The 14017-nt window shown below is 41.3% G+C and overlaps 1 protein-coding gene across 4 annotated transcripts; it reads right to left on the bottom strand.

Annotated features, from left to right (window-relative positions):
• Positions 1-974: 974 nt before the first annotated feature.
• AKAP17A (A-kinase anchoring protein 17A) lies at positions 975-8940 on the bottom strand. 4 transcript variants are annotated; one of them, XM_027643340.1, is made up of 6 exons: positions 8876-8940; positions 8416-8547; positions 7333-8075; positions 5201-5349; positions 4352-4592; positions 975-2861 (listed from the first exon to the last, which is right to left on the bottom strand). In XM_027643340.1, exons 3-6 carry the CDS (start codon positions 8005-8007, stop codon positions 1965-1967), a joined length of 1962 nt encoding a protein of 653 aa, XP_027499141.1. In that variant the 5' UTR covers positions 8008-8075; positions 8416-8547; positions 8876-8940; the 3' UTR covers positions 975-1964. The 4 variants fall into 4 exon arrangements, with proteins under 4 accessions (XP_027499141.1, XP_027499159.1, XP_027499151.1 ...); XM_027643358.1 differs by having other exon boundaries at positions 8472-8547; positions 8876-8935; XM_027643350.1 differs by having other exon boundaries at positions 8519-8547; positions 8876-8934.
• Positions 8941-14017: the final 5077 nt, after the last annotated feature.

The raw sequence follows: 14017 nt of genomic DNA, 5'->3' as shown, positions 1-14017 counted from the left end.
ACCTAAGCCTTCCCCAGCAATAAAGCCTGACTTTTAAGTAAGCTTAAAGTTGACAGGTATGGCTGCCTGACACAGGGCAAGAAGCTGTGAACTACTTGAGTTCTTGGCTTTGCAATGGCATAGGAAGAGCTCCAGATTTTAAAAGCAGGACACAAAAAATTATGAAGTCAAATGCATGGGATAAACTTAACACTTTCAGAGGAATGACAAGTACTGAAGTCTTCCACCATCGTCAAGGATTTGACTACCCTATACCCTTGGGGCTGCCATCCATTCAGTCAAGATCAGCATATTCAGGCTTCAACTTTTCAAACAATAGTCTAATGGAGAAGTAACAAAGACTTACAGTTACAAGAAGAAACACCAACTCATTTTACCTCCTTTTAGACAGGTCCTGAAAATCAGTCGAGCAAATCCAAGCAATCAGGTAAGATTTATGCAATTAGCATCTAAACATGTTGTGACTCACCCCAGAATGGGGAAAGTAACCCACATTCTTATTATTAAATCCCTTGGGGTGGATTAGAGTGAAACGACACCAAAAAATTGGTGTTTGAAAACATATATATGTAGGGTTTATTTTAGAACAATTTTGTTTCAAAGGTAAACAGATATGTTGCCATTTTGGGTATTATCATCTATATCTGTCATGTATAGCAATATGGCAAAAAAATAACCTTTAGGGAAAATGCATAAGGGAGCTGCAGCACCAGTGTGCTCCTCTGACACTCAAGGAAATGGACACACTTCCATTTCATGCATCGGTGTGAGGAAAATGGCATCTGAAGGCTGTAGATATAGAGCACGTCCTGCTGAATTAACAGCTGACATAGCTGTAACATAACAGAGCCATGAAGAAGAGCAGCTGAACTTCATTATTCAAATGTGTTGAGTGATGTTTTCAACAAACAGGTTCTTCTTATGCAGCACTTTGCAGATTTTAATATACTGACATAGGAAAACAGCAACTTCAGTTCACTGGAAAGTTTTCTTTTTAATTTTACCATAAAAATGCAAAATAAACTCTTTCACTGTAATGTTATAGCTTTTAATATTCCTGAGCTGCATTTTAGAAGCAAAAGTATTCTTAAATGGATTTAACAGGAGACACTGCAGCCTTACTTTTAACACGACAAGTAAAAATAATTTAGCAAGAAGGCCCCTTTTTCAAGACAATGTATAGCTCTTTATATACCTGAAACAATGCTTCAAGTAGCTCTATGCCACCTGAAGTAATTACAAAGCCAAATGTCAACAAAATATTGGAACAACTTTCAACAATTTTACCACTGCTTCTTACTTCCTACACCAGTGTGCCTCTCTTACATGTTAAGTATAATTATACAAAGGCATTACAAGTCAGAATAATTTGGGCCACAAAGCTTGGCATCATAAAGACATATGAAGGAATCATAGCAATTTAGAAGGTATCCTGCATATCCTTATAGTCAGTTTTAAGAAAAATATGAAAGTCCTGCTATCCACCTCAATCAGTAAAAACTCTACTTTGTTAAACATGTTTTCATTGATTAAACCAGAAAACACTTCAAATCAAATCTGTATGTAATAGCTTGTCACCTCTGTAGTTCCTAAACTGGCATCCATGTATTTTTTAAGCCAAATTAGGTGATACAGAGATAAAAACTTAACACACTAAAATTAAGCTTTAGAAAACTGAAAGTGAAGAAAATAGACTGGTTTTTAGCACAAGCACAGGTGGTTATACCTACATTGTGGTAGAAACATAGAAAGAGACAACAAAGGTCATAAAAATCAGGCATCTATGTTCTTGATTTCAGGGACTAGATGCAACCTAAGCATTGGTGAAACAAACGTGTTTTCTATAGCAGTCACACCGATGAGGTCTGGTTCACAACTTTCTGGCCCTTTTGTCCAATCACAGCCTTTCAAAGGAGTCAAGGCCTCCACTACCCACTCTAAGTACTCCTTCGCTTACTCCGTGATCACCTCCGGTGCCTTCGTCTCCTGCTCACACTTCTGCGACTACGACTTCTTTCCCTTCTGTCTCGTCTACGTTCCCTACTGCGAGTTCTCCTGTAACGTGAATGCCTGGGGCTTACACTTCTCCGACGAGGACTACGGCTTCGTCGAGGGCTGTAACTTCTGCTAGAGCGCCTATAATACCTCCTTTCTTTCCTGCGCTTCTCATCCCGGTAACTCACATCTCTTCTGTGTCTGCTGCTCTCTCGTTTACCCTTACTGTCATTACTATTTATGCTACTACATGAACGGCTCTTTCTTCTCCTTGGCTCTGTGCTACGTTTGTCCTGCTCACAGTGCGAGCCCTTCCTGTGTGTATTCTGGTCACAGCTAGAGAGGCTCTTCTGGTCCTGGTTATCGGTGGGAACACATGACAGTACCCCTGAACCTCTTTTCTCAGAACAACTCTCAGAGTTTGCGGTATGAAGATTCTGACCTTCTTTGATGGGAACTTTGTTATGAATGTTGCCATTTAAGTACTTGCATTGAGTGTTTACACTTTCAGGGGATGCTACTTCTGTTTGAGAGCCGGAAGCCAGTTTCCCAGTAACGGCCTGTCCTGAGGTAGAAGTGATGCAGCTGGATGACACAGTGTGTGAAACACCACTAGGGTTTTTCAGTATGTCAGAATGAGATGCTTCAGGTTCTTCTTTGTTTTGATTAACTGCATCCATTTTCTTGCTCAGAAGATTATTCAGTAGTTTCTCCCTCAGTTCCTTTTCTTTCCTCTGCAACCCCAGTGCTCTCTCTTTTTCCTCTTCCACACGTTTAAGCTCAGCCTCCTGGAGCCTCCGTCTCTCCTCTAGCTGCTGAAGACAAATCTTTTCTTCATTCTGTTCTTGCTCCAAAAGCTTTACAGTCTAAAACAGTCAAAAGGAAGATAAGAATAAACAAAAAACCATTTATATACCTGCTCATGCTTCCAAGTTGTACCATAACAGAAAAGCAGCAATCTGGCAGGAAAATAAAATCTAACAAACAGAACTTAACCATCTCAAAATAAAATGGGGTTTCCTTAAGGGGAAAAAAACCTCAAACCAATCAACCAACAAAACCCACTAACACACAACTTTTTAAGGTGAAATATTATTGGTTCATGATTCTTGAGTGTTAATTGCTCCTAGCTGTTCCACACAGCAAAAACAAAGCTTGGTCTGTATGCCTCCTTAATAGAACAACAGTAACAAGAGCTAGAACAATGTGAAATCTGCAATATTGAAATACATTTATCAGGGCCAACACTTGAAGGTTTCAGCCAAATTTAAAAATAAAAAATAATCAGTCAAATATAAAATATTTTAAATTTCACTGAGAAGACTTTCTCTTAGATGATTGCAATCTGCAGTTTGTAGATGACTTTACAATGAATTCATAAAAACCAGCAGAAATATTACGTATTTACGTATATAAACCAGACAAATATCACATAGAAACTGATTCCCATTTTGTCAACCACTTTAGAAACTCATGATACTGAAAAAGACAGTTTAAATATTTTTTTATACTGACCCAGCCAAACAGCTTAGCGTAGACCTTAAAATTCTCCAAGTGACAGAAACACTCTCCCTGTTTCATCAGGCAACCTTTCTATTCTGCAGCTACAAAGTTTAAAAGCCTGCCAAAAGCATTTCTCCCTTCTTCTACTATATAACTGGTCTGTACACAGCACTCTATGAATTCAAAAACACTCCTGATGCACACCGGCATGAAGAAAAAAAAACATGCTTTGCCACACAGCTTTCATTTCTGCAGAAAATACTTAGCATACATTACACCCTGACATGACTTTATCCAAGTCTTAAGCTTCACTGTTTCAGTGAAAAAATAGCAACACTGTTAGAGACAGGACCTAACATTTAAATCCTTTGCTGACAGTTCCTTTTCTACAGAAAGATAATTCTGTACATTTTCAAATATCAACTAATGAAAGTTTATTCTTTGAAATTGCAAAGAACAGTTAACAGAATTGCTGAAAGCCAGATGAGTAAAAGCATCAAAACTGGAACTAAAAAAAAAAGGAGTTTTGCATCTTATCTTCCACCTTTAGTTCACTTTATCAAGCTCACACATTCTTTTACTGGACTTAAGAGCAAACCTGCCAACTACTTTTCAGGTAAAAAACATTATTAAGAACTACAGTTTCAAGTTCACTCTTCCATTTACCTATACGTGCATAATTTGCCAAGGGAGAAATACTGTTTCACTGTGCTTTTCTGATTTTTTGTCTAAGGAATAGCATCCAGAGAGGTAGTAAACCTGTTGTTTAATGAACAATGCTCCCCACCCCTCTCAAGTCAGGCTTTGTTCTGCTGCTTTCTTCATTAGCTTCTGAAATAAATATTGAAGTTACCTTTACTCTGCTTAGCAGTTCTGCAATTAATCTAATGGACTGCAGATTTCTCTGAGCTAGCAAGAGCTTCCTTTCTTCTAGCTTTATCTTCTCTTGCAGTTTTTTCTGTTCTTCAGCTTGAAGCTTTTCAAGCTGCTTTTTGTTTCGTCGAACTTCACGATCTTTCTGTTTCTGTTCTCTCTTGCGCAACTTCTCTTCTCTTTTTCTCTCTCTCTCATACTCTTCAAGCTCTCTCTGCTTCCTAAAAAGAGATGAATATTTTTACCTTATCTAGGCCAGTTACAATTTTAGACTCCTATGTAAAAATACCTTTTATACTTTAAGTAAATTTCTTTTTAAGTAACTCTTATTGATTACTGAAGAACAAAAGTAGAAAACTGAACATTATTTGCAAGAGCAAGCAGTCATCAGCCTGCCATTTTTTAAAAACAAAGACAAAATATGGCTGCAAACCTATCTGACCAGAGACAATAACCATGCATCAGGCAACCAGGCAGAGAATTATCATGGTGAGAAGTAAAATACCAAGCCAAGTAATGTGTGCAGGGGTGGTGGTTTTTATTTCAGTCATTAGGACAAAATGGTAGCTTATGCTAAAGGCCAAGGGTTTCTGAGATCGGGTGTCTAACAGCACAATTTTTGGGAAATTGAGTATTTTGCAGGTTTAGAGTTTTGAAATTAACATAAGTTATAACCTAAATAACCCCATTCTGAGTTAAGTGTTTCACTTTAGCTACAGGGAACTTGTGTTTAGTTATTTTCCATCTTTTGACGCTGATATGAAGGAGCAACAATAGTTTTAATACGCCTGATAGTTAAAAATATAACTAAGCAAGAAGCAATAAATACCTTTCTTCCTCTTTTTGTTTTTCCTCAGCTTCTTTCTCTTTACGCTTTTGTTCTTCCCTCTGTTTTTCAAGCTCTTGAAGCTTTTGCCTTTCAAGTTGACGTTTCTTAATTGATGCATCACTGAGGTGTTTTGTTGAGTCAAAAGAAACCTTTACAGGATACAATTGAAAACAAAGAGACAGAATTAAAAATCCCTGACAACCTACCAATTTCAACCTAGACCTCAGTTTAAGTACAATCAGCAATACAAAACCTTTTTTAAAAGAAAGAGAACTTCTCTATGTACCCAGAGCAAGCACCAGCTACTGTAACCAGGTAACTGGGTATTAAATAACTGTGCACTAGCAAGATCAGATACCAATTTACACTTCTGTGTCCCACAAGGAACATAAACCCCAGTTGTGGCTTAGGCTGTGGCTGCCCAATGTTTTCAACATGTCAGAACAGGCACATACAGAACTCCTAATATATGCACGCTGTTAGGGACTGTACAGCATTAGGTAGAAATTGGTCTAAACACAGGCCCATTTCTGTTTAAAACTGATTCCTAAATTTAGCAAATTAAATAGTTCTACAACATTCAGCACCTGGTTTAAGCAAGTGCCTTCCCACCAGTTCTAACACCAAGATTCCCAAGCTGAAGTACACCGGACTGAGGATCCCAAGGAAGATACGCACATCTGATCAATGAGACTTCACTAAACTTCTAGGACACATCAACACACCTTGGCCATGTCCAGCTGCATGTTGGAACAGGACACCGGAAGACATCACAGCCCTGGTGTCCTTATCTCTCATTCTGTGTGGAGCCAGGTGTCTCTAAAACATTCCCCCAGACCCATGGTCACGAACCATGGGGAAGAGAACACGCGGCACACGCTCCGCAGTTTAATTTACCCAGGCTCTACGTAAAATGATGTTTCACTAACAGGCTGAAAGGACAGATAGGTAGAGACACACAAGGTGTTGTGACCTTGTATGACAGATATCTGCCCTGACACAGCAGCTGCCAGGAAGACATGCTTCCTCTTGCATGGCCAAACTAAATTTGGGAACCCTGATCCTCTGCGTGCAAGTGACAGTTTGAATTTCACTGGGCCAAGCCACAGTTTTTATGCTGCAACTGACAAGCTTTGATAACAAGATAAAAAAATTACAGCATTTTACTTACACTGACTAAACTTGCATAAATATTTGCATGTTCCCACATTACACACAAGAATACTCTAGTTTTTTTCCTAAAATGCAGTTTCTGGTTTGATGAATGATTATTGGGCATACTGAAACATATTGGCCAACACTCAGCCAACATGTAAATGCTCAAACCACCTCCAGAGTAAGTTTTCTTGAGGCCAAGCTTTCATAGATACTACATCTGAACTGACTGTCTTGATCTCTCCTATCATAGCTGTAATTTCTAAGACAAATAGGTTACAGAAAAATAGTACTGGAAAATACAGTACATAAATATCATAAATTAAGCCTGGTGCTTTCACACGAAACTGTGCTAGAGATCACCACTCCCATTTAAATTTTTGGGGGGCCCTTCTGTATATGATTAACTGTGTATTCCCCAGGCCATACAAGCCATTAAACTTCACAGCTCTGATACTTGTCTGGTAGAGCTCATTGTCAACACAGGGACCAAACACAGAGGCTATTAAATTCCCACCCCTCTTCAAATTCCAATTTGTAGTGAATGCAAGAAAGAACGATGCACTTTAAAGTCAACCTTTTGGTGAAATCTGTCTGAACTTGTTCAGAATTAGAATTCTAAGTGAAATCACAAAATTTATAAACACACGTTATTTTCTAAAACTATTCAGAAAGTGATGTTTGTAAACTTGATCCTTCCATCAGCAGTTCTCACTTCTGGAACTGTCTTGTAAGGGAAAAGCAAAACTCCACTCACTTTGCTCACACAGTCTAACAACACATTTTTCTGCCAACATTTTCTATTTAAAATTGTATTAGGGCTGTTCCATGAAGCTGCACGAGTGCTGTCAATGTCACCTGTTGTCATCACTACAGTACACAGAGGTAGGTTTCAAGCCCTATGGAAATAACATTTATTTGTATTTGGTCTTTCATATGGGTTCCCACAAAAAAAAAAAAAGTTTGCAGTCTCTCACCTTGATATTGCAAGCCACTGCTTTGCCATCATCACCTTTGTACATGAGCTTCATCCCTCGCAGAGCGTTCATGGCCTCGATGAAACCCGCGTACTCCCGGTACTGGACATAAGCTTCGAAATTTAAATGGCCTCCAAAACTGAAAGTGTGGAAATTTCTGCCAGTCATTTCTTCTCTGTAAGGGTCCAGCATAGGTATGTCCACATTACGGATTTCTCCAAATTTCTGGAAAACTTTTATCAGGACTTCTTCGCTTGGCTTTTCCGAGCCCGTCTCCTTTGCTGCAAACCACTTGCAAGGCAAGCCCTCCAAGTGAATGGTGTCCGGCCTTTCCCCCGGCAAAGTTTCGTTCATGTCCTTTGCATCACGGAAAAATGAGTCCCAGTCATGTCTGGTAGGAAAGTCAATCTTATACTCTGCAGCACGCACTTTCAAAATGTCAGAGAAGCCACTCAGCTTTATTGTTTTGCCATCAAGGCATGCCAGGAAAGATTTAACCAAACTTTTGTTCTCAACCTCTCCTTCGAACCGAATGAAATCCATTGTGCTTTTAGAAATCCGCAGAGTGGAAAACTGGTGAGTTTGCACCATCCCCTTCAATCTTTCCATCACTTCCCAGTTCGAAATGGATTTTCCCGGTTGCTTCAGCTGAGGAAGGGCCACACTGATGGTCATTTTTGTAATGGGCTTAAGGTATAACCCACAGGGAGCACAGAGCTCTACAGCTTCTGATGTATCATGAACTATTGTTGCAGCAGCCATAACAAAGAAAAAGCATAGGATAAAAAAATAAAAGATGCAAGTTTAAGTTGCAGGCCAACAGCAGTCAAATAAAATAGCCCTTATCCATAAATAATTTAATTCTTTGGCGATTTAACCATTCCCAAGTTAAAACGATGTCTCTTAATACAGGAGTGAACTAGATAACTAAAACCGAGTAGTACAAACATCTTAAATTACTTTATAATCGCTAGAGCCTATAAGTAATTAAACCTCTGTAAGGCCTCAGAATAGAAAACAAGAAGCTGATGACAATCTTAGGAATACATGAGGTTGGTATGTGATGGCTCAGAAAGCAGCTACCCTTTCTCAGGAGGGAAGGGACTGGCGGCGCGATGTCACACCGCTCCCAAGTCTACTTAACAACCAGTGAACCCCAGCAGGCTGGCGCCGAGGCAGATCTCACGTTCTCCGGAAGGAAGATCTGGAAAGTGTCTGCAACGAGAGAAAAGCGCTCTTTTGATTTAAGAGCTCGAAGCCGCACCGCCCCGTCCCTGCTGGCAGCGCCGAGCGGCCCCCGCAGGACAGGTCGGGGGAGCGCCGCGAGTCCCTCCGCAGGCAGTGGCCACCCCCGGCCGCATGGCCCGCCGGCACCTGCCCCGGAGCGGCTCCGCGGGAAGGCCGCCCGCCGGTCCCAGGGTCACCTGCACGCCCCGCCGCCTCCTCCTCGGCGCGCTCCCTGGCCGTGGAGCCCAGCTCCGCCTCCCTCTCTCCGTCCCTCCGTCCGTGTCCCGCTCCCAGGCAGTACCCCCTCCCGCCTCACCCACAGCCGCCGGGACGCGTCACGCCGCGCGCGCCGCCGGGATCGACATCGCTTCCGCTTCCGCCTCCTTGCGACACGGTGCCGCAGAGGCCGGGCGGGGCGGGGGGGCCGCGCTCTATGGTAGCGCCTCGCCGAGGCGGGAGGCGCCTCCTGGCGGCGGGGCGGGAGAGCAGCGGGTCACAGAGGAAATGTTTCCGCCCTTTTGTGGGTGAAAGCCCGGCCCGCGTTTGGTGCTGTGCCACAGGGGCACGCACTGCACAGCGTGGTTAGCGGGCACGCACCCAGCGTGTGTGGACAGCTGTGTTTCCTAGTACGGCAGTTTCCCCTTTTCACAGATTCACAGGTTGGAATTAGGTCGGAAACCACTGAGTCCAACCCATGACCGAACACCACCATGTCAACTAGACCATGGCACTAGTGCCACGTCCAGTCTTTCCTTAAACAGTTCTAACGATGGTGACTTTCTGGACAGTCCATTCCCATATCTAATTGCTGGTTTTGTGAAGAAATTCTTCCTAATGTCCAGCCTAAACCTGCCTTGGCACAGCTTGCAAATATGTCCTCTTGTCCTGGTTGCTTGGGGGGAGAGACCAACCTCCACCTCACTCCAACCTCCTTTCAGGTGGTTGTAGCGAGTGGAGTGATGAGGTCTCCCCCTGAGGCTCCTCCTCTCCAGGCTAAGCAGCCCCTGAGCTGCACTCCACAGGACATGCTTTCCCTTTGTCAGCCCGGGACACCAAGGGCACAGCCACCCTGCCCAAGGCCACCTTGTCTTGGAAGGCAGAGCAGGGGTGACTGGGGTCACTGGCGACTGAGGGAGATGGGCTCTGCCTTGCTGCTTACCACATCTTTCCAGTACTTTTGCTGTGTTTGAAAACAAACCCAGACTCTGCATTTCTGAAAGAAAAACAAAAATTGACAAATACATAATGTAGTTCAATAGCAGGAGTGACTAGTGCTGTTTGAGGTACTGTCAGATATCCAAGATATCCGTACAAGAGTATGGAAAATATGCCATGTAACCAACAAGATTTGACTATTCTGTCAGATGGAAGTTGTGCTGGATAACGTGCAGCATCCCCAGTGGCAGGGAGCATGTGAGTTAGACAACTGAATTGAGCCTCCTAGATCATCTTAGGGGCATGGGGTCTGGGTCCTACTGGGCTTTCAGCTGCCACATTAGGAGGGTGTGAGTCTTCTCAAATCCTGGGTTGAACCTACTGCTGCACCTCAGCTGCCATCTCCAATTCCCTAAAGCATCTCTTAGACTCCTACAGCAGGAAGCTGAATCCTGGTTACACCTTGGCAGCAAACTTGAGACTTCTACACAACCACTTGTTTGGCATCAAAGATTACCTTTTTTTCTACAGATTTGATGCAGAGTTAGGGTCTGAAAAGGAGCTTCTATGAGAATATCAAAGCAATATTTTGATCCTCAAGTCCAGTTCTTAAATGATCTTATACTATTTTGCAGTTAACTCATCGGACCTTGTCACTGCAGCTTTATCATCATCAGATTTCTCATACTTGGGCTTACAGCAAGTGAAAGATGCAGAAGTTGCCACATACGTACTGGCTTCATTGCCTGAAGATGTGTGTGCCCATGTTCTCAGAGAACCCAAGTTTCAACACTGTGGCTGTAGTTGCATGCCCCCACCTACTTCTTTCAATTTCCTGCTGCTTATCCCTACCCCTTGAGCTGTTCCTACTACTGCTGTCAGGTTCCTAGCCTCATCCAGTGGCTCAACCACTGCAGCACCTTCCTGCCCCTGCTCCAGCATTTTAAAACAGGCACCAGGCTCCACCTGGGATAAACTCCCACCCCTTGAGAAACTGTGATGGCAGTAACCTTCAGCAGCAGGCTGGGTGGAAATAATGACTTTAAAGAGTCATTGACCTCAGTGCAGGAGGTCATCATCAATCCAGCAGCTGCAGTGAGACCACAGCTGTTGCGCAGAAGTTCTATTTCACGTCGCAGATGCTGGTAATTGCTGGTCCTACTCTGTCTCTTTTATGGTTAAGTAGTAGTATAAACACAGAATCAGGAACTACAGCTACCATACAACTGTTAGAAACAGTATGTGGTTTATGGTCTGAGAGCCCCTGCGTAGTATGTCGCCTTCTGCTACAAATTTCCACTTGGGAGCTCACAAAGCTGACCTGAGTAGGTTCTGGAGAGTTTTAGTAGCAGCACAGCAAGACACTGCATATGGCAACAATTTTGAATCCCGTGCATGACAGCCCTACCCTCTGAGACTCTGCCAGAAATCAATATTCTGTATTTTAAACTCAAAGACTAGGACAATGCTCTGAAAAGTTACAGAATACCAGAATTACGGTTACCTGTGACATGACATCAGCCACAACCTTGAGAGCTATCATAGACTATTTTTTCCAATGTGCTGGAAAGAAATGCTACAAGCATTACATTTAATAATACTGTAAGATAAGAAGAAGTAGTGATAATGTACATAACTTTTAAAAGATGTAGTCAAGCATCAATACTGCAGTGCAGCAAGTGTAAACAGTGTATCTGCTGAAATGCAGTCTTTTGCCTTCGGCAGATGTGTTATTTTTTCACTGTAGTGAGATACCTAAATAAGTAAATGAAATGTGTCCCTTTGGCTTTCAGAGTCTGAGGTCAACATCAGTAAAAAAAGGATATCACACCTACAGGGAACCAGCAAAGTAAACATCAGCATCCAAGTGCAACTCTGTATGTAAATCTGTTTTTTTACTGTAAGACATTGACTTTCCCCAACTCTGTCAAATACATTGCGCTAATGACCCAAAAAACCTTCTAGTATGTCTAAAAGCTTGTACCTTTTTTCTGACTTCAAACAGATAGTCTTATAGTCTTCTACCTATAAAGTTTCTCGTCTGTATCTTCAGTAGTTAAAACACCAAATCCCAGAAAATCTCACTAGAGGGAGCGCTTGTTATTTACATTTATGTAACAGATCTATTCACAAACACAATTAAAATAGGCTATAAACAGCAGATACTAGGTTTTGTATTCATGTCCTAATACTGATCATTCTTCCTTTCTTGGAAGAGGATATAATTCTCCCAACTATGCATGGTCCTATCTGTGTACTACTTCTACTCTTCCTGAAATGCACTACTTTCTCAACCTTAGTGGTCATTTGTGGTAATGCACACGAGATATTATGTATTTACATAAAACAACAACCCAGTATAGTTCCATTGTCCTTCCTTTCATCTTCTTTCCTCTCCAAAACGCACCAAAGAATATTAAAAACCTACTTTTAGTTTAAAACTTATCTGTAGGGAATGATTTGTCTCCCATGCCTATCCAAATCTTTTCTACTATATAATGTCCAGAAATATTCCTGGTACATATCTTTTTAGAAACAGTGTATGTGGCACCCTGTGGTTTCTTTGGATGTGATTTTTGTTTTCTGTTGTCATTGAACAGGGGATATCTCTTTATTCTCTCCCACACCGAGGGAAAACTGGATGATTCACTTCACAGTTGAACAGTTTATGAATGGTATTTAGAAATGGAAGCAGCAGCACAGAAGAATCTCTCAGATGAAGAGATTGTGTAACTGTTGAAGAGACATTGCAACGTTCGTTTCAGACTCTAAATAGCCTCTTCCCAGAAAGCAAAATTAATCCCTGAAGTGGGTAGGAACAGAGGAATGAAGATAAAATGCATTGATTTATTTCCCATAGTAAGAAATGGCTCCACGAATAATTTCATTTCCTTGCATTAGTTCTACTCTTTTTTGTTTGGAGGTTTATTGTTGGTTTTTTTTAATCTAACTGAGTTCTGTCTGTCAGTGAAGTGTGTGGGTGTGACATATTTTCTGCCTTGGAAAGAATATATAACATTGGAAGTAGTACCTATGCTGATATGGGGCAATTTCAATTAACTAGAATTAATCATTACTTCCTGTGGCTGGTTCTCATTAGGCCTAATTATTGTATTCTGTTTAAAGCAATAGATGACAATATACAGAGACAGTTTCACTCTCTCTAACATAGCCTTATGGCAGAGAATTACTCTTGTTTGCACAGAGTAGGAGCACACAATGCAGAGCAGATAAATTTCTAATAATTTATCTCAGTGAAAGGGCTCACTGCCATCTGTCTTACACTGAACAGAAATGGCAAAATTTCTGCATTTTGCTTTCACTGAGGCAGAATTTGCATCTGTTGTGGTACTGGTTTTTGAACTGTCTGGTCAAACCATAATGTGGTGTAGCCTAGAAAACAAACAAACAAAAATAGATTTAATTGCAAAAACACATTGTACTATGCTCATTAGCAAGATGTGCGTTTTAAATAGCTTTAGTACCATGCTGTCAGATGCATTATTGATAATTGCACTTTTTATACAGGCAACCATGAGATGCTTTCACTTAGTGACAGATTTCAATAGTCATCACTTAAAATAAGTCAAAGTCTAAAAGATCTGGAGTTTTTTCTACTTTTTTTCCCCTTACCTGTTTAGAGGGAAGTATTTGAATGTGATTCAAATTAACACTAGAAAATTAAGTATTTCCTCCATAGTATTACACATTGCAGGTTGATACCAATCATAAACGCATCTCATGTTTTAATGTACACTTTTTAAATCCAAAAATTTTCTTAGTAATTTATGGAGTGAAAAGCAAGAGCTGATGGCTTTTCTGATGCAGAAAAGAGCAATGGGTTAATACCACTAACTTTCCTCAGTAGTATATTTCTTTTGACAAATTCCACAAGATTTAATACGAGTGCAACTGTTGACACCCCAAAGACTCTTTTTAAAAGAGGTGAAACTGAATTATTGCCATTGTAGAACTATACATTTCTGAAGAAGACAAGATCTTTTAAGGACCAAGATCACCTCTGTAGGTTCAGCCTTCTCTCCCCACTTATGTTTCACTTAATCCAGAAAGACCAGAGATATTTTGACAGATCTGGCATAAGTGGCTATGGCATCAATTCCATGTTTCAGCAGCAATGTCTGTAGCACAGCCTTGCTTCCCAACAAACTCATGGGAGATGTCAGGGGAATCTGTGGTAGAATGCTGTGCTGAGTTTTTGCTATATTTGCTTTTTGCCCCTGGCAATCCTTCTTCCTCATTTCCCAAGGTCTGATTGTGAAATCTGATAAGCTAAACAAAGGAA

This window comes from Corapipo altera, unplaced genomic scaffold (assembly GCF_003945725.1).
Source record: "Corapipo altera isolate COAL_440 unplaced genomic scaffold, ASM394572v1 0, whole genome shotgun sequence".
NCBI lineage: Eukaryota > Metazoa > Chordata > Aves > Passeriformes > Pipridae > Corapipo > Corapipo altera.
This window is presented reverse-complemented; position numbering and strand designations above follow the sequence as displayed.